The sequence below is a fragment of the Maniola jurtina genome, chromosome 12 (genome assembly GCF_905333055.1).
Source record: "Maniola jurtina chromosome 12, ilManJurt1.1, whole genome shotgun sequence".
Lineage (NCBI taxonomy): Eukaryota > Metazoa > Arthropoda > Insecta > Lepidoptera > Nymphalidae > Maniola > Maniola jurtina.
Window position 1 is genome coordinate 11,925,124 of NC_060040.1, and position 21,866 is coordinate 11,946,989.

At 37.3% G+C, this 21,866-nt stretch overlaps 1 protein-coding gene across 1 annotated transcript in view; it reads right to left on the bottom strand.

Annotated features, from left to right (window-relative positions):
* LOC123870341 (leucine zipper putative tumor suppressor 2 homolog) overlaps nucleotides 1-21,866 on the bottom strand; it is a 119,377-nt gene that overhangs the window by 87,510 nt on the left and 10,001 nt on the right. Inside the window, exon 2 of the mRNA XM_045913597.1 lies at nucleotides 14,494-14,604. Coding sequence (XP_045769553.1) covers nucleotides 14,494-14,583 — 90 coding nt within the window. The 5' untranslated portion in view covers nucleotides 14,584-14,604. The remainder of the gene's footprint in view (nucleotides 1-14,493; nucleotides 14,605-21,866) is intronic.

A 21,866-nucleotide genomic window follows, 5' to 3' on the forward strand; every position in this document is an offset into this window, starting at 1 on the left:
GACACTGGCAGGCGTCAAATGTTCCTATATTAGGACACTACAGGATGCCCGCTACTTCGTCCGCGTGGATTTAGGTTTTTAAAAGTTCCGTGGGCACTGTTTGATTTTCCGGTATAAAAAGTTGCCTATGTTAATTAATAGCAAGCTACCTCGGTACCTTTCATACAAATCAGTTAAGCGGATAGGTTTTTAGGAATTCTGTGGGAACGCTTTATTTTCCGAGATAAAAAGTAGCCTTTGTCCGTCCCCGGGATATAAACTAAATCTATACCAGAATATAGTCAGAATCGGTTCAACTGTTGCGCCGTGAAAAGGTAGCAGACAGACAGACAGACACACTTTCGCATTTATAATATTAGTATGGATATGGATTAAATGGTAACTCATAAATTGCCTATTTTTATTTGATTTCACGTCACCCATAGCCAAATTTTTGGCACAATGTCGATTCAGGATCACACTGAGTTCCCTAACTCTAGTTCACTCTGATGATAATCATAAAATTTTTGCATGTGCAATCAAGTAAAAGGGGCAAGCACTTTTACTTTAAGGCCGATAAGGCACGGTCATTTAAAATTTACAACGCACCTTCACCTTGCTACAAGACAACTTACAAGAACAGCTTACAAGTTACACGAATAACACAATATTTCACGTTGTAACTTGTAAGTTGTAACTTGTAACGCACAGGTTTCAAAATCGGAAGCGTGTCAACTGCTGGCCGAATAGCACACTTATAATGAACAACTTTGGCATGCGTCTTTGGGTAACTAGAATTAAAAGTTAACAAGTCATAATTAAATTAAAAAAACCGGCCAAGTGCGAGTCAGACTCCGTACTCGGGTATTTTTTCAAACATTTTGCACGATAAATCAAAAACTATTATACATAAAAATAAATAAAAATGTGTTTTAGGATGTACAGGGAAAGCCCTTTCATATGATACCCCACTTGGTATAGTTATCTTATTTTGAAAATTAAAACACATTTTTTTTTTATTGATGTAACCACAAATTCGTGGTTTTCAGATTTATTCCTGTATTTGTGCTATAAGACCTGCCTACCTAACAAATTTCATGATAGGCCAACGGGAAGTAGGTACCCTATAGAGTATAGGTTTCTTGACAGACACGACGGACAGACAACGAAGTGATCCTATAAGGGTTCCGTTTTTCCTTTTGAAGTACGGAACCCTAAAAATTACACATCTTCCAACACTCTGTCAGTAACACATTAAACTATATTTAAAAGTGGCTCCAAATGTTAGCTATTTTTGATAAAAGGACTGGCTTCCGTGTTACTTTAGAACTTTCTTCCTGTTGCTTCATTTAGAGATTTTATCCTATTTCCCTGAAAAAGTATAGGCATCAAACTCTTAAAAGTACATCTTTTTATATTTTGTAACGATAAAATACAGGTTTTAGAATTAATATTAAAATTATGTAAATATGTAAAACTCCGAAACAGTATGAATACGGTTTGAATGAAACCAATATTCACTCGTTCGCGGCAGATCAAGCGGATAACGGTCTCCATTCATACTTTTTTTTTAAATTAAGGCGAGTGTTCACAGTTTCATATTACAGACTATAAAAATCCAAAATAATATTTTCGATCATTTCAACGCATTCTATTCAATTTTGTATGAAAGAACTTTGTGAAGAATACCTATACAAATCTATTGCCAATATTATTTATTAGCACAAAATTGATAAGACGTAAGGGCTTACAGCAGAATTAAGTAAAAACATATATTGTAAAATTGTAGAAAAATTTCGTCGATCCTTTATTTCGTTGCGGCGTGATTAAAGGACAAATCAAAAAATCGATAATAATAAAATCAAACACACTTTCGCATTTATAACAATATAGTAGGATGATGATGATACAATAAAACATAGTAGGTATTTTACTGAAACATTCGGTATCCGCATAACATAATAATATAGTCCGGTGACAATTCACCTGAAGCGAAAAATGCACCTTAAGTGAAAGGTTTTTTTATTATTTTTTTAATATCAAGCCTGACCATAAAGTTTATCTTTATTTCATTTATTGAATAAGAGCAAATAAAATTTTCAATTACTTCACAGTACCTACCTAACTTGTTAATTTCGTTTTTTAGCTTATTTTAATTGATAATAATCAAGTGTTTCGATGACTAAGTAGGTAAGTAAGCATATATATTTTTATTTGGAGACATACAAAATTAATGTGTTTCATGGTCAATGTTTTTACCTTTGAATAACTATAAATATTTTTTGTCATTTCTCATTTTTGTAGTTCTCACGTGGAAGCGTCGAAACGGCTAGAACTCAAAGCCAAAAAAAAAATATTAATGTACAGTGGTTATGTGAAAATGGAAACGTTTGGTTTTATTTTTGCATACTTTGAACATTCGATATTCAATTTGCAATTTTTGTGAAAAAGTTATTAGTTGGTTTTTTTTTTGTATTTGGTTTATGATAATACCACAGTGTAACTAGAGTCAATCATCATACAGATAACAGATTAAATAACAAATTGTATAAGGATTTTCAGTAACAATAATCGTAAACCATAACCAATCTCTTCCGCACTTCGTGTCACCTCCATTATTATGCCTTGTTCGCGTTGTAAAGAGCCATATTATCATCACTCACTGTCAATACACAAAACAAAATTGGTGTAAGGGAAACTTACACTTTCCCTTATTCGTTACGAATCGTTTGCAACTCGGTCCAAAGTACCTACTTTGAGAAGACGTAATCCTACCAATTTACGCCCATCGGTCATAAAGAGCTTTTCTTTCAATGTAAAGATACTTACTTTCATGAGTTATGGTATTACAGTTCGTTCACTCTGGTATTATTATGATGCCATCAAAGAGAATATCATAAAACTCGATGCCATAATCTCATGCCAATTGCATATTTTCGGTGTTTAGATCGTGAACTGGATAATTAAGTACTTAGATGTTGTGAGAGCAATCACGCTTTATTTATTTTTAACCCCCGACCCAAAAAGAGGGGTGTTATAAGTTTGACGTGTGTATCTGTGTATCTGTGTATCTGTCTGTGGCATCGTAGCGGCTAAACGAATGAACCGATTTTAATTTACTTTTTTTTGTTTGAATGGTGGCTTGATCGAGAGTGTTCTTAGCTATAATCCAAGAAAATTGGTTCAGCCGTTTAAAAGTTATCAGCTATTTTCTAGTTTTCTTGTAGAAAAGAAGGTTAGATAACCCTTAGGTTCATAATATTCAAGTGTCAATTGACAAATGTCAAGCTGTCAAGATGGACGTTGCCTAGATATACATAATTATTTATTTGAAAATGATTTGTCGGGGGTGTTGAAAATTTTTAATTTACACTTGTGCCATTAGTTTTTTTAGATTAAAACTGTCGTATAACCTCTAAGCGTTGAACCTGTGTTCCTCACGTAGATTTCGGGAGGGCATTCCAATAATTCATTGAAATTATTTAAATAATACTTACCTACCTGCTTTTTTTTGAGTGACGTTTTTAGTACGGACTATGGAGACTAGATTTAAACTATAAACAACTCAATACTATGATTTTTGCATTTGAAGAAAAGTTGACACTTCACTACAATCTGACCCGCTTTCCTAGAATGGGGTATGTTTTGTCCCTAATCGGTTTCTTAGATTAATACACTGATACCTACTACACTAAGAAAAAATTATGGACCTTCCTTCTGATTTTCTCCATCACGAAGCATTTTCTTTCAAAAGAGAGAAGATTTTCTTTCCCAATTTTATTAAGAATTTCAAGATTTTCCGATTCGATAGGTATACTTAAATAATCGTCAGGAATATTCTGCCTTGAGAAATTCAGATTCAGAAGGAAATTTTCTCATTGTATATGTACGTAAAAATCTCTATCAGTACATCGTAGTATAATATATACCTAATACCATACATAATATAGTAATCATAAAAGGTAATTATGAATCATAGAGTCATAGACGCACATCTTATTAATTTAAATTCAGCGACGTAAAAGGAAGTGTCTGTCTGCCTTCACTCGCTATGCAATTTGCGTGTAAGTTGTATGACTTGGGATGGATAAGAATTCATTAAATACTTGTTGTAAGCCGTCATAATCGCTTGAGAACGTAGATTAGTAACTACATATTTTTTTTTTATTCACTATAGGTAAGCGCTTGACCACAATCACACCTGATGGAAAGTGATGATGTGGTCTAAGTTGGGACGCGTTTACCTAGGAGGTGCCTATTCACTCTTGTTTTAAAGATACCCGGATTGTAATTGGAAGGAAACACAGATCGCGGAAGAGTATTCCAAACCTTAGCTATCTATGCGTATGAGGAATGAAGACGCAAAACGTTTCGTGCGTGTAGATGGAATGTCGACGACATAATATTGTAACATTTTACCTTTAGAATTTAGATAAATAATAATCGGATTAAAAAATAACAGATCGACTTCAATTTCATACTAACATAGTATTGAATCAGAATATTCTTCTTTATTAGGTATATAAAACTTTTGTTCTATTCTAGAGATTGATATGAATAGTAATCAATTTAAATCAGTATATAAATTAATTTAATAAAAAGTTGGCACCTAATATACCTACTGTGTTTATAAAGTAAAAGTTGTTTCTAAAATATAAATTATTGCAAATACTTACAATATCACCAAAACCAACTGATTGATGAAATAGCAATAAATTAGAATCGATTAAAATAAATATATTGATAGCAGAGTCTATTTAGACGGACCACAACATAACTATACCACAGCAGAAAAATATTGCTAGGCTATGTGAAAAGCCTGTACTTTGCATTGTCACAGCATGCACTCGCAGCTACAAATGAATAAACTGAATAAACGCTAAATATTATAGTAAAATTGTTATTCTGTCGCTTGGTATATTTTAATGTTGTAGGACGTTCATATTTATGAACTCAGAATTTTTTTCTCTTTCATTTGACACTCGACTCGATACAATAGCAAAAAAAATTTTGGAGACCCCCACTTTTTTTCATGTAGCATCTGTTAGGTCAATTTTTTGGTGTAAAATGTAGCCTATGTCACCCGGACCTTTACGACGAATCGATTGACACCTCATTCATCAAAATCGGCCCAGTAGCTTAGGCGCTACGGTGGAGCACACAGAATCTGGATACAAACATACATACATAGACTGCTAAAATCATAACCCTTCCTTTTGGCTTTGCCGCAGTCGGGTAAAAAGACTGGTAGGTACGGTGGTTACAGTATGGACGACCACTTGTGTACAAGGCCGCCCGTGGTTACTTTTGTTGCTGTATTGTCGCCGGTATTGACCACACATTCGCGACAGACTTTGGACGTAGCTAGTGGTACTAGACAGTACGCGTTTTGGTACAATATTGTTAAAAGCCCCTTACTAAATAAAGAAAAATATACAAAGTGCCCTGTGACATTAAAATATGTCACCACACAATTTGATATGATGTGATTTAGTTGTGGCATGTCTGAATGAACCCTAAGTGGTTGTATAATTTTATTTATTAAAATTCAATAATATTATTGCAAAATAAATGAATATTTACAATAGTTAATCCGTTAATACCCGTTGTCAATCATTGATTGAAATTGATTAGCAGAATAAAGATACATTGTATTAAAGAATGACCGTTAACAGAAAAAGTAATTTTAAAAACTTTCATGAATATTGAAAAGTTAATTGATTTTATCATTTTTTTAATATTACGTAACGGGTTGTTAAAGCATATTAATCAACCTTCACTCTTATATACGCTTAAATAATATTCACATTATGCCACCCAAAAGTTAAGGCAACAAGAAATTAAATAAAATATTCCAAATATAAGTTACATAATAATTGTATTGTAATTTTTTTCTGCAAATGAAGATTTTTAAAATTTGAATATTTATTTGAATTTGTATTTGTATAATCATTAGGTAATATTCTCTGTAAAAATATAGGTTAACTATAGATGATGCCCTCCCTTTTATTCACGAGAATTTAAGTTTAAAAATCCCAAGGGAAAGCCTTGATTTTTCGTCGAAAAATAGAGAATATAGATAATATTTTATACTCTAGGCTTGAGGTACGTCTCTAATATCCTTTCTGCAGACCGAATTTCGGTCACAGTAGTCAATCTCAACACAATTTAACCATCTGTGTAGGAGATGTTATAGTGCACAGGTGGTACTTCCTAACTCCAGGCCAGTACTGAAAATTTCTTGATTTTGGTCCGACACGGGTTGAAACCAGAACCTTGTATCACCAGATCCGTAGTCCTATACTTATCACTAGCTGCTGGCTAGCCCTTTTCAAACAGACAGACAGACAAAAATTTTAAAAACGTGTGATTCAGTTATGGTACCGTTCAAATAACCATATGAGCTTAATATGAGGTAGTTATTTCGAAATTACAGACAGACACTTCAATTTTATTTATTAGTATAGATACTAGACCAATGACCAACGGTTCTATAATACGTCCGTAACTACTGACGTAAAAAAGTATTGCAGCATTTATATAAAACTGTAAGATAAGATTTATCTCTATTTTTTGCGCTGACACTACAAGAAAGTGGCTAATTGGCGTTTAGCATAGTCGTTCCATCTGGGATCCAGCAATTATCCCGTATCAGATCTATCCGACCCGCTCCAGCTTTACTGTTAGCTGGTGCGTGTGGTCTCCGATAGTATTGTTTATTTATTTATCATGAGACCTGACGGCATAGTGGCTAACATCATTGATTTTATTAAGTTTTGAATCTCTATTAGACAAATGGGGGAGCAAAAACTGAATGAATGGCGTCAAAACTCAAATTACATTAACTACAAACACATCCTATCATCAAACAGTTCAGTAATTGTACCGTTTCAATAAAAACTTGAACGAAATTTGGATTCATTTTTAGCACATTATCTATTTGCTACTGAGTATCTAGACTTCATACGCGTAAAAATAATACGTCATAATTTAGGTTTTTGTAAAACCTGGTGGGAACTTTTGATTTTCTGGGGCCATAAGTTTGTTGTAGTAAGCGCAAAAGCAAGTCGTCCGCGTTTGAACTGAATTTCTTCTCAATCGGTCCAGTAGGTTTTGCGTGTTATGCACAAATAATATGTAATAGATTGTTATGATTTCAGTATTATAAAACTGTTATGTTATGCGCATAAATGAACCTAACTACCATTACGCGCACAAACTGCTACAGTTTAGTAAAGAGAACGTGGCTAATTCTTTTCTACACAATCTGCGAACTAAATGGGTAGGTCTAATCTAGTGCTGTTATTTTCAGTACGAATCACTATAAAGCGGATAGAAATATAATTAATATTTAGACATGTCATAAAGTTTAGTTTTGAGACTGTGCATACCTATATTTAGCAGAGTTAGTGACGTTCATTATCAAAATCAACCCATCACCGGCCCACTATTGAGCACAGGTACCCTCTCGGAATGAGAAAGGTTTAGGCCATACCATATTTAAGAGTAAAATGAGCATTTAAAGAATAACAAGTATAAATTAAAAATTTATGACACCCCCGACAAGTGAAGGTTACAGTAACTAGAAAAGAGCTGATAACTTTCAAACGGCTAAACCGATTTTCTTCGATTATAGCTAAAAACACTCTCGATCAAGCCACCTTTCAAACAAAAAAACTAAATTAAAATCGGTTCATTAGTTAAGGAGCTACGATGCCACAGACAGATACACAGATAAACAGATACACAGATAAACACGTCAAACTTATAACACCCCTCTTTTTGGGTCGGGGGTTAATAAACTATTCTGCATCAACATTTCACTTAGTAAGTAGCGACAAAGTAAAGGGGTAGCAATAAAGAAAGGCAGAAGTGATGGTCTACTTACAACTAATTGGGACCGACCGTTCCCTCCAGCCCGATACAATTGCAACAAACGATCGATTGAGATTTCCTATTTAATTGCATTACAATTAATGACAGACTAGATTTAGTCGTGACTGTGCTCTCCTCTCGATTTCTGAGACTCATAAAGTGCTTGAGCAACAATAAAGTCATGGAATAAATTGTAGGATGCAATGTGGTTGATTGCGATACAACTTATTATTATGTTATATTTTATTATTACCGACATTAATAAATCAATCTATCTGTAATCTGTCGATAAGTTATCTATCCCCAATTTCATCAACGATCCATAACATTTAAGTGACCCATAAGCGTATTTTGGGGCCAGTTAGGGAACCGTTTCCGTTTCACCACTTTAAAACCGTCCCGAGATGGATTATTGGTTTCTTAAACCTTCGCATAAGTAAAAGCAACTTCAAGTGACAACGTTGTTATTTGTAAAAAAATGTATGGTATTTTTGATAAAATAGCTATGTTTCCCACAATATGTCAATTTTACCTCATAATGCCGCTTTTTAACCCCCGACCCAAAAAGAGGGGTGTTATAAGTTTGACGTGTGTATCTGTGTATTGGTGTATCTGTGTATCTGTGTATCTGTCTGTGGCATCGTAGCTCCTAAAATAATGAACCGATTTTAATTTAGTTTTTTTTTTGTTTGAAAGGTGGCTTGATCGAGAGTGTTCTTAGCTATAATTCAAGAAAATCGGTTCAGCCGTTTGAAAGTTATCAGCTCGTTTCTAGTTACTGTAACCTGCACTTGTCGGGGGTGATATAAATTTTTAATCTACACTTGTTACTCATGTTATTTGCCGGACACTGTACAATTCACGCCATTTTCGAATATTGAAGCAATAAAATAAAATCGATGGTTTTGCGTAACTGTTCTTCCGTGCAGTTCTAACTCAACCAGTATATAATTTAAGGTACTAAGGATATTACAAATGTCTATTACATAACTACAAGAAATACAGGCTAAAGGAAAAACACGCCTTGAGACGGCGACGAAATATGAAATTTCTAAGAAAATTTATATTAATACGTCCGTAAAGTATTTATTACGCAAAAAGTACAAAACTGGTCGTGTTGCGTCTATAGGTAAGTGCCTACCTCGTGAGTGCATCCTGCCAGTGCTTGAATTGCCCGTTTTCTATAAAATAAAAGGCAAATAGGTGTATGTTCACCACAATGTAAGTTGAAATAGGACACGTTGCCGATAAAATGATGTTAAATATCACGAGTAATCCAGTTTTTATGGTTCCGTACCTTAAAAGGAAAAACGGAAGCCTTACACTTTGTTATCTGTCTGTCTGTCCGTCCGTCCGCCCGTCGTGTCCGTCAAGAAAACCTATAGGGTACCTACTTCCCGTTGACATAGAGTCATGAAATTGGTAGATAGGTAGGTCTTATAGCACAAGTAAAGGAATTAATCTGAAAACCGTGAATTTGTGGTTACATCAAAAATAAAATTAAAGAAAAAGCGTTTCGAATAGTACCTACTGAACGTCGTGAAAAGAAAAATGATTGAAACTGGTAAGTACCAATTTTTAAAACCCAAAGAGATTAAATAATATTAAGTTCTGTAAACTACTTAGCATAACTACGATATGACACGAATTAGTTAAAATAGTATATAACAACCCTATATGTTCTGCATTGTACAATAATTTGCCAAGTACAATATACAGTGACGCTATGGCGTGAAATTGCATGCAGTCCTGAAAAAACAGAATTGATGCTGAACTTACATAAGCATAATCTTGCGCTCGCGCCGTTCCGAGGTCAAGCGTGATGTGGCCTGCATTGTCTTTAAATATAATATAACAGGAATACCGCCCCGTCATTCCTTGGGACTGCAATAACCGAGCGAAGCTCTAAAATTGCCACTACGAGGCATAAGTATCCATTGCTTGGTTTATTTCGATGAGAGGTTTGTGATGCGAGTGTTGTAACATACAAGCGCATTTCTACGCACGCCTATGTAGTACCTACGGTTGAAATTCTAAAAAAGTTTCTCTTACGCCAAAAAACCGAAAACGAGTCGAAACGAGACAGGACAATACTCATTGAGCGAAAAAAACAGCTTTCTGGTATTGCCACAAGACGTTGTGAGCTGTTTCTTCGCTCAATGAGCATTTCGGTCTTTGAGTGTAACATATCTACTACAACTTATGAATGACTCCAAAAAGACTTTCATCCATACTGGTCCCCGATACAAGAAAAATAAATACTTCAGTTATAAATTCTCCATTCATCTGAAAAAGTTAAATGACCATCATTCAATAAAAAAATGATTTATCTATTTCGGTCTAATGTTATTTAGGGTCTTTTGACAGTATTTCACCTCCATACATCCTCTAAAAGGATCGCGATTTATTATCAGTAATAAGTATATTATAATACAGGATAAGTGTATAGTATTTATTTGAGATTATTTACCAGAATGTTCATATCTTTCGGTCAGAAAGTATCAAGCACACTCAAATCTTAAATCATGAATAGAGGCCAAGTCCGAGATAGGTAATAAGGGCAATTTATGGACGTAAGAAGATTGCGCTTCGCGTAATCTGCGCGGCCCTCCGGCTGCGTCTTCCCACAGCATAAATTGTTGCGATTTGTGATATCCAACAACGGAATTGCAGAAAGCAGTCACTCTTGTCCAAGGGGAGACGCTACGTTCCCATATAACAAAGTAGCGGACCACAGGGTCCAAAAACATCATTGATGTAACCTGGGGCCTTACTTCCATCACTGAAAGTAGTAATATTTTAATATTGTTTTGACATTTTCATATAAAACTTGTATGAAATTGTTAAAACAATATTGAAACATTATTACTTTAAGCGCTGGCAGTAGGGCCCCTGCTCTCATAACACAAAAGTTTGAAGCTAACGTGAAACAAACGCAATCACCTCTGACCTTTGGGTGACTGATACTCTCTCATTATTGGCTAAAATGGACAGTCCCTGCAAAAAAGCTAAGAATTTAGCCAATATAATACAACAGCGCTATTGTTAATCTTCGTCGCAATTTAATAATACTTTCATCTTCTGCGTTATCTCCTTGGCCAGTTCCAAAAACGAGTGCAGTGTTAACTAACTAAATGAAAATTAGCTTTGAAGTTCCAACTGAATTCTCACCAAAAGAAAATTAGTACTTTTTGAGGTGACGTTTATTATCAAAGTATTTTAATAATTGTATTTCCTGGAATATAACCAACCTCCATAAGACATTGTTATCTACTACAGACACCGTCAAATAAAATTATTATTATCTCTGCGTGAAATACCAGCACCTATGCCAGCATCACCTAAGTTTTAGGGTTTATGTCTAATCCCTCTCCCTACCTACCTTACCCCTAAGGCTGCTCCCTAGGCTTTCAGCTCGTCGGACTCAGCGAATCGTTATGGAATCAGATTGTACGGTACTAACGGGCGTATTATGACAATTACACAGAAGTGCTGTTAGAGCAAAAGCTGGAAGATTTTTTTACACAAAAAAACCAAGCTTTTGCAGCGATTTTGTTAAGTGCTTGTTTATATACTTAGAAACTGTTCTTTAATTAGAGCAAAAAATCTTCTCTTATCAAATACTTATCTACTTAGTTCACGGTGTGGGTATCGTCAGAGTCCTTGCATCGTCCCGAGCGAGTTTTCATTTTTAACTTGTTAGTATTGTTCACTTTGTCAGTTTGACCTAGTCACGTCTTATTAAGATTACTCTCTAGACCCTAGATGGTTGACCTAGCCCGTGAATGGCTTGAAACCCTAGAATTATAGATTAAAAAGAGAAAACGTATATAAACAATATCAAATATGGCGTTCGAAAAGTTAAAATCTCCTAAGTGTGCATCAATTGTGTCCAATTCGCATAACTGGGCCACTCCGCCGTGAGGGCGGGACATACTTCACACGCCCGGTTTGACTCCGACCGACAACCGGCTACCGGCAAAATACCATAAAATACTCATAAAATTTTGGTGAAGCCTTTATCTAACATCCATTACAGGTTCTGCATATCACGCCTTCTCGATCCCACGATCTTCGCATATTGCAAGTTTTATTCGAATACTAGCTGAGGCCCGCGACTTCGCCCGCGTGGATCTAGGTTTTTTAAAATCCCGTGGGAACTCTTTGATTTTCCGGGATAAAAAGTAGCCTATGTGCTAATCCGGGATATTATCAATCTCCATTCCGAATTTCAGCCAAATCCGTCCAGGGGTTTTTGCGTGAAGGAGTAACAAACATACACACACACACACACACACATACAAACTATCGCCTTTATAATATTAAGTGTGATAGTGTGATTGGTAGTTCTAGATGATGTCGATTTAAGTTTTTCAAAAATCCCGTGGAAACTCTTTGATTTCGGGGATAAAAAGTAGCCTAGTGTTAATCCATGGGATCCCGGGATGTAAGCTAACTGTATACCTTTTATCAAAATCAGTTAAACTGTTGGTCCGTGAAAAGCTAGCAGACAGACAGATAGACACACTTTCGCATTTATAATATGAGTATGGATTAATTATGAAAGAAGTGAGCCCTTACTTTATTTAAACAAAGTCTAATTAAAATGCAATTAAAAAGAAGAAAACTCATGTTTTTGTTATGGAAATATAGAATTTTTTGACGGAGCTATAATTGATCGTTGAGGAGTTCCCTCATGGGGAGACAATCGTGGCTATATCATCAAGTAATGTCTGTAAAACTTTAGCTCCGTAGGGCAAGACCATCAAAATCGCGAGTGTGTTTGTTTGTTGGTTTGTCCTCCAATTACGTCGTAATGGAGCAATGGAACGACGTGATTTTTGGCATGGGTATAGTTAAAGACCTGGAAACTGACATAAGCTATTTTTTATCCCGGAAAATCAAAGAGATTTCAAAAACCTAAATCCACGTAGTTGCGGGCATCAGCTAGTAATCACACTTCACACTAATATTATAAAGGCGAAAGTTTGTGTGTATATGTGTGTATATGCGCGTGTGTGTGTGTGTGTGTGTGTGTATGTTTGTTACTCCTTCATGCAAAAACTACTTGACGGATTTGGCTGAAATTTGGAATGGAGATAGATAATATCATAGATTAACACATAAGCTACTTTTTATCCCGGAAAATCAAAGAGTTTCCACGGGATTTGAAAAACCTAAATCCACGCGGGCGAAGTCGCGGGCATCGGCTAGTATTATATATTCATACAAGAGCCAATTAATCATACACACAATCAGCAATCACCAAAGTAGATGCACGTAATAATCATGTAAGCGCATCTTTTTCCCTTAAAAGGCAATCGCCCATTTTCACAATTTCACCGGCATTTCCGTTTAAGGAACTCCAATAATTAGGCAATAAGGCAGCCCGCAGACCATCTGTCTTGCTTCGCCGGCTTTCATATCGACCAGTTTAAAAGCTTTAACGGTACAGGCGTCGAAAGTGAGGTGTAAATCAAATCGGGGCGAGACTCTTGTCGCTTTCAACCGGTACGTAAAACTAACCACACATTTTTATTCGCCGAGGGCACCGCACGCTACGCTTTTCCGCTTTTCTTGTAGGCTCAGCAGCTTTCCTTGTTTTTAAGGTTCCGTACCCGATTGACAACGGGACCCTATTACTAAGCCTCCGCTGTTAGTCTGTCTGTCTATCAACAGGCTCTATCTTATGAACCGTAACAGGACAGTTGAAGTTTTAACAGTACAAGTTACTGCGATAGTAAATAACAAAAACCCAAGATGGCGAATTTCAAAATGGCTACCACGAAAATTAAAAACAGTTAAAAAGTAAGTACATAGTGTAATATCGGCGGTGGATAGCAATGAATGCGTTGTAGAAAGAATAAAGTTTCTGAAGCAAGCAAACGTCCTCGAAACAACCGCAACCCGCAGGCAGACAACGAAGTTATCCTATAAGAGTTAATTTTTTCCTTTTGAGGTACGGACTACGGATCCCTAAAAATGAGGTAATTTGCGAGACATTCAGTAAGTTAGTTGCGTGCGGTGCGGTTAACGTATGTGCGATCAGTTTTAATTGGCTTGATGGATGGAAACGACGTCGCCACCAGACTCTGAGGCTCGAACGTTCTTTTTTTATCATTGACAGGTTTGTGGACGGACGCTTGACCGCGATCTTGCTTGATGGTAATTTATGATGCATTTCAAGATGGAAGCTGCTCAACCGGGAAGAGTCTGGGAGGTTCCTTTATCTGTAATAGGTTTCATACTTTGCCTTGTCTGCTTTAGGCTGCTTAGTTTCCCCGAGTTAATTTTCGCCGCTGGACTTACGAACTTGTTCAGGGTTCTTATGATTGAGCTACCGACGCCATAAAATAGCCAGAGCAACCTATCGGTTATTCTGGCTATTTTATGGAATATTTAATAAATTAGTAGATAAAATAATAATAGAATCTTTCTTCTCTTTTTTTCTTTTTCTTTATAAAAAATACAAGCCATATTTATCCTGATTAATATTCCATTTTTGCCTCCAACTAAGTGTACCAAAAGCTTGTCCCAGTAGTAGGTACGACATTATTAGTGGTTACTAACCGCCGATCTTTTAGGATCCGGTTCTTTAACCGTTGGCTATTGAGGCTCTAAATCTTTATAGGTACTCACATTGCCGAGGAAGCCACTGCAAGGCTGTATGGGCGGCGGCAGGGGAGGCTCTGGAGATCGCCGCGAGCCTGTTCGTTCCGTCGGACCCATGCTTTCACTCACTATGCATCACTGGGGACAAAGCAAAAGGTAAATTAAATATGAGGATAGTGCGATTGTTGCCTTCGAGTGTCAAAGTTCAAACCATAGGGGAGTGTTACCACTACCAATTCCCTATCGCCATTCTTCGTTCACAGGATATCCGGATACGTTACGATCTGGTCAATTAGTAAGTTACCTACATTCTCAAGGATTTCAACCATCTCCCAATGTCCCAGAAACCTGAAACCTCATAACGGAGTGTTTATTTTCCACCTCGCTACAGGTTTTACATTAAAATGCCCGCTAATGAGGAAATTAGAATATGAAGACGTCTCATTCATACCACACTGCTATAAATATACCGCTTTATGAATATTTAGTATCCACTAGTGGTATTTTAGCATAATTATGTTTGTTTCTTTGTGTTGCAACTGCTGTCTGTGAAAACAGAAGCGGTTTGTAGATAAAGCTACGAAATATTGTGACAGAGTTGAGAGGTTTTCTGAATAAACTAGGTAAGAAAAGTAACCCTTTCTTTGTGTATGAAAAACGTAACGCATCCCTCCGTCAGGGGAAACGGGACGGAGGGGTACTCTCGCCGAGGGTAGGGGAACTCATTTGAATACTAACCAATCAAACTCGATGAAATTTTCTAGACATGTTTTAGAAACTTATATCTGTGTCTGTAGTTTTCCAGATTTCTGTAAGAATGTGTAGAAGTGGCTGGATGAGGAAGGCTGAGGACCGGGTGTGGTGGCGCTCTTTAGGGAAGGCCTATGTCCAGCAGTGGACGTCCACAGGCTGATGATGATGATGATGTGTAGTTCTAAAGTTACACGGTCTCAAAGTTTTACATGTACAATTATCTTTGAGGCTGGTGCGGTGTAACATTGAAGCTACACATTTCTAAAGGAGAATGCCAGATCCTGACCCACCAATTTACACAAACTATTCTAGGAATAAATAACCACTTGAAAATGAAAAGTCATTTCTAGAGTCACGGAAAAGAGAAAGACTAACAAGTGTTAAAAATTTATAACAGCCCTGACAAGTGAAGGTTACAGTAACTGGAAAAGAGCTGATAACTTTCAAACGGATGAACCGATTTTATTGAATTATAGTTAAGAACACCTTCAAGCCACCTTTCAAACAAAAAAAATGAATTAAAATCGGTTCATTAGTTTAGGAGCTACGATGCCACAGACAGATACACAGATACACACGTCAAACCTATAACACCCCTCTTTTTGGGCCGGGGGTTAAAAATAGAAAGATTCGACACTATACCTACAGAATTCCAGCCCCAGATATCTCGAATACCTTCTCTATATTTGATATGGAAACTTGTAAAACTCGATTATGTCAACGGATTGCGGATGCTCGTGGGATATGATTGGAAACATATTGGCGGCCGAGGCCGACTATTCACCTCTCTTTGTAAGGTGTGTCACATTCGATAGGTATAATGGCTAGCACAGATGTAGACAACAACCGCAGCGTTTTTCGGTCTATCTGTCTGTCCGCCTGTCATGTCTGTCAAGAAAACCTATATGGTACTTCCCGTTGACCTAGAATCATAAAGTTTAGCAGGTAGCTTTAGCTTATAGCTTTAGTCCATGCTATAAAATAATATGAATGCGAAAGTGTGTCTATCTGTTTGTCTGCTAGCATTTCATCCCAGAGAGCTTGCATCCCAGGAAAGGACATAGGCCACGTTGTATCCCGGAAAAGGTCCAACGGGGCTGGGGCAAAAAATGAAAGTTACGCAGACGAAGTCGCGGGCATCGTCTAGTTTTTAATACATTGCTGTGGTGCGTATTTTACGTCCAGTGTGAACGAGCTTTAAGAGCGCAAATTATTATGCAATACTTTTTACGATCCGCTTATGTTAATAAATCAAACTTTTTTTGTACATTTTCCTTAAATACATAAAAGTTTTGTAAAGTCATTTGTTTTATTGAGAAGTTAATCACATGAGATGGAAACGGTCCTCAGAATTTCAAATGACAATATTGTTTTGATGATTCTATAATAAAATTATTCGCGTTCATATAGTGTAGCCCCTGTACCTAATATTATGTTCAAGAGCTCAAAAAAACAACGTCGTTTTTAGGATTCCGTAGCCAACCGACGAATTTTTACAACTCTGCGCTGGGTAAGCAACGTTCATCCATGTTGGTAAGTGGATGGGTGACCTTCTTTAGAGGTCCATTTGGCCTTTTCGTGTCTTCCTTACGTCGACGACCAAGTAAAGCTGTCGGTTTCGGTTATTTAAGACTATTAATAGGACCTGAAAGTTCTAAATAAGTCGTGTTGGTAAATGGTACGTGGAATGAGCCCACCGCATAATTATTATCTCAAGAAATTTCTACCATTATAGGTGATCAATGAAAAAGGAATATGACCCTAAGTATTGAGGGACACGACGCTGAGAGAGAATATTTTTTAGGAATAGACGTAAGGTTATAGGGAAAAAGTAGTAGGAAAGAACGCACTTATTTAAATGCCGAAGGCGTTAAAAGAAACTACATAATATCTAACACAAATCACCATTCACCTGTGGATAAAAGTGACATTGCAACGACATTGGCAACTTGACACCAAATTTCTCTATCTCGTAGAAATGCTTATGGTAAACCTACTCAGTACCAAGTAATTTAAGTAATGAAATCGATCTGTTCTCACGGATGTAATTCCACTCACTTAAATAACTTTAGGTATTGGTTAAAACTCCTAATTATTAGGCAACTTTGACGACGCGACGTCATAAGCACTGAAACTTAGGTGAGATTTATAGAGCGCACTTTGACTTAGCTTAGACTTAAGAGGGCTCTCTCCGTCACTCGTTTCATACAAACGTAGTTCCAATTTCATTTGAATATTAAGCAACCAAAGTCCATGAAATTTTGCAGACATATTCTAGAAACTAATATCTATGTCTGTGGTTTTCCAGATTTCTATTAAAATATTCGGTTTCATAGTTACGCGGTCTTAAAAATTTACATACAAATCTTTGAGCCCCTGTAATTTTAAAACTACATATTTTTAGAATAATCTAAAACACCACAGACACAGATATTAGTTTCTAGAATATGTCTGCAAAATTTCATGGACTTGGTTGCTTAATATTCAAATGAAATTGGAACTACGATTGTATGAAACGATTGACGGAGAGCGCTGTTAAGATTGAGTTAAAAAGAGGCAGATTTATGTGAGAGATATACATCTGTCTCGTATAACTCTGTCTTAAGTGTATGGAAAGCCAGAGTGGTAGACAATCGGCGTCCACTGTCTCGGGAACTCGCCACCACCAGCGCGCTAGTCCTAGCTAAGATGATGAAGCGAGACCTACTGGATTCGACGCTATGCTACTGTGGGCAAATGGGCATGAGATCTCCACCGGACTTGATATCACCTCCACGCGCAACGCAACGCGGAGAACATAATATGACTTACCACTAGCCACGGGGCTCCAAGCCACGATAAGGGGTCCAAGCCGCCGAAATCCTGGCTAGATTAAGAGCAACACCGAGGTAACGACCTAGCTTATTCCAAGTTTGTAACGACCCTACATTTTACACCAAAGTGTTACAAAATAATATTTAAAAAAAAAAAAAAAAAAAAAAAAGTATTAACATTTTTACTTCAATTTTATCAAAATCAGGTCCGTGAATACTTGTAGAGATGTACTTATACATATGAACATAAAATTAATTTTTGAATTTTCGAAAAGAGGCAAACACCGTTTCGCATGTCGGTGATGCAGAGACGCGATCGACCGCGGCCGAATAGCGTTGGCGAGCGATGTGTGCGCGGGCGTCGTAACGTTTGGAGCAGAGTCCAAATCAGAACGTGAACGAAGTCACTCGCACAGCGGGACCGCGTGCATTTGCGTCGGCGGGCGGTGCCTGCGCGGACGTCGTAATGCGCGAAGATAATTAATTTGTTTAAATTCTGTACTGGGGCGATACATAAAGTTTATATTAAAGAATACTGAGTTGAGACTCGGACCAAGTTGGTGTTTGGAGAGAAACATTTTAAGCAAACACTCGAATAGAAGGGACCACTTTAATTACACAGATATATTTGTTATATAGGGGCGATACCTCCCAAGATCTAAAAGCGATTTATGTTTGAACTGTTTACGACGTGGCTGCTCAGGCGGGGAGAACCGCGTGTCCTCCGGATGTCCGGTGATCTTTGCTTGAGATGGCTTTCGGTGATATTAACTAACTATCTGACATATGACAGAGCACGTTGGAAGAAACTTATGCGAGGGAGAACCCTGGTGCCTTTGATGCTTTGTCAATCCTAACTAAGGAGAGCCCTAGTGTCTTAGGCGCTTTGTGAATCCTTTGCTGAGATGATTCTAATGTGCTTTAATAACAGACTGACCACAGAGGGCAGGTAATGCTGCTGTTCTGTTTGTATTCTGACATTTGTTGGAATACTTAACCGCCTTGTGGTGGTTACCCAATATCAATAACATACCCATACAAAATTACGCTAATGCATATATACTGAAGGTCGGGTTAAGGCCTGTGGATATTCCCGCAGTGAGTCTGACCCGACCTTGAAACCTATTACAGGTCTGTAGTGGGAGAGCACCACTATAAAAATGCTATTTCAGCTTCGGCTGCAACGTGGGATCATAAGTGGCACGCACTACTTCCTAAAGTATGCTTGCATACGCTGCGCTGTTTATTTGGATGATGTGTGTGGGGGGGGAGCTACTGTTCATTGGTATTTTATGTGCCATATTGATCTCTTGATTTATCGAGGGTCCCAGTATGACGATGGGATACCAAGGGAAGGCAGAAGCTCACCGTATGTGGTGTGGTGGAGCTACGTACCATCATTCACTCTAAACCCCTTTTACGCCAACTGGAGTGAATGATGCCGCACACAACTTCTTCCTTTACGAAGGAAGAAGCACACTCACACACACACACGTCTAATAAGTAGGGCTCTATATGAAGTGTTGTCTTGTAAGAGCAGTCTCATGATCCTTTCATATTTTAATGCGTTCCTATGCGGAACACATATTTTAATTCTCGAACTAGCATTTGTCTTATCAGACCAAGTGCTAAATAAATATTCATACACAAACAACACACCTTCAATACTCGAACTAAGTTCGCATTGGCAATAGTCTTACCGGACCGAATGCATGGGAGATGTTATACGCAATCACACATTTTCAATACTTGAACTCTGTAAAGTCGTTTAAGTCTGATGAACTCATTATTTCCGACGCTCTAAAAGTTCTTGGTTTATTATGGACACAACATTACAAGGGGTCCTACCGCTATACGATACACGTGCCACTTTAAAGAAATTGTTTTAAAATGTAATCTTTAGAAAGATCCGAAGGAAAAATAGGGTAGAGTTTCTTAGGACCCCGTTAGTTCAGTTACAAGTTCCATGCAAACAATGTTGGCATACAGATAGCACGGACTACGTAACGCAATCATTTGTTTAGCACATGTACCTACACAGGTGACTGGAGCTCAAAGGATTGGCATATGTCGCAGAACCGACGGTCTATGAGGCAGACGTGTTTTGGAATGGAGACCACGTACAGGTAAGTGCAGTATAGGACGATCTCCAGCCCGCTGAAGCGAAGGGCCTGAAGAAGCGAGTGGATAAGGTAGGCGGAGGATCATGTTTGGTGGCGCTTTTGAAAAGGTTTATGTCCAGCGTTGGACTTCTGTTAGGTTTTGTTTGCAGCAATGACACTTCGTCTCAGGCGGCCGGCGACTCGATAGCCAAGTGGAGTCATAAATTACGGTTATCGCGGCATCGGAACAGAGCGGCCCGTGAGAACCGATAAGGCGGATAGGCTTAAACTCGTGCATCAACAATATTAGATAACATCGGGAGATCATTGGAGAGAAGTAAGAAAAACTAGAGGAAAGTACGCATTGGGTTTTGTATCCCCAGAGAAAAATATTAACCCTTATAGAATCACTTCGTTGTCTGTCTGTCTGTCTTTCTGTCGCGTCTGTCAAGACCCAAGGAAATAAAAACTTAAAGGTTGCCATGAAAATATATGCCCGGCAGCAATGTCTTATAGCACTAGTACAGGGAAAAATCCAAAAACCTTGAATTTGTGATTCCATTGGTTACATCACAAAAACGGCGTTGTTTCGTCTACGGTGGTACGCAGCTCTTTGAAACCGACTCGCACTTGACCGTTTTTTTTGTAAAAATGTCGAAAATACTCGTGAATAGCTTTTTATACTTACAAAAGTAAGTTTTTACTATACAAATAAGCTTTTGAATAGTCAAATCAATCTACTATACATAGTTGTTCGCAAAATTTAGTAGAGAGTAGTAGTTCTGGATATTATATGTAATTAAATACACACCTAATTATTTTGAAAAAGCTTCCTGTAGTCGCGCTAAGTACACAGAATCGAACCCATAACCCAAAATCCATTACAAGTACCTACCTAGGTACTTAGTACGAAGCGAGTTGATATAGACTTCAGACAGGAATATTACGTAGTGGAATGACTGGACTGTTCAATCTATATATAATATTATAAAGAGGAAACCTTTGTATTTTTGTATGTTTGTATTGAATAGGCTCAAAAACTACTGGACCGATTTCAAAATTTCTTTTACCATTACTTAGAGGGATTCTTCCGAATCCGTATAGGCTATATTTTATCCCGGAAAGTAGATAGGATTTTTCGTGGTAGTGTCCACCCGTGCGAAGCCGGGGCGGGTCGCTAGTATCACAATATTTTGATATTAAACTTGCAAAAAGCCCACACACATATTATAAAAGCTCAATAAAGCATACCTATAAGTTAAGTAAGTACATAATAATATATCTATACCACCTACGACGTTAATTACATTATCCCGGGGATAAGTCATTAAAACATTACATTTAGCTCGCTAGCAATTTATATTAGTTGAGATTACGTGGTCAGATACACTGTGCTCCGTAATTACATCCTGCTGATCTACAATACTAATTAAACTGTTACTCTGCTTCCATACAAACTGATTGTGAAATATTTGTATTGTTTATGCAACCTTATTAACAACCGACCCAAAAAGAGGGGTGTTATAAGTTTGACGTGTGTATCTGTGTATCTGTCTGTGGCATCGTAGCTCCTAAACTAATAAACCGATTTTAATTTAGTTTTTTTTTTTATTTGAAAGGTGGCTTGATCGAGAGTGTTCTTAGCTATAATCCAAGAAAATCGGTTCAGCCGTTTGAAAGTTATCAGCTCTTTTCTAGTTACCTACTGTAACCTTCACTTGTCGGGGGTGTT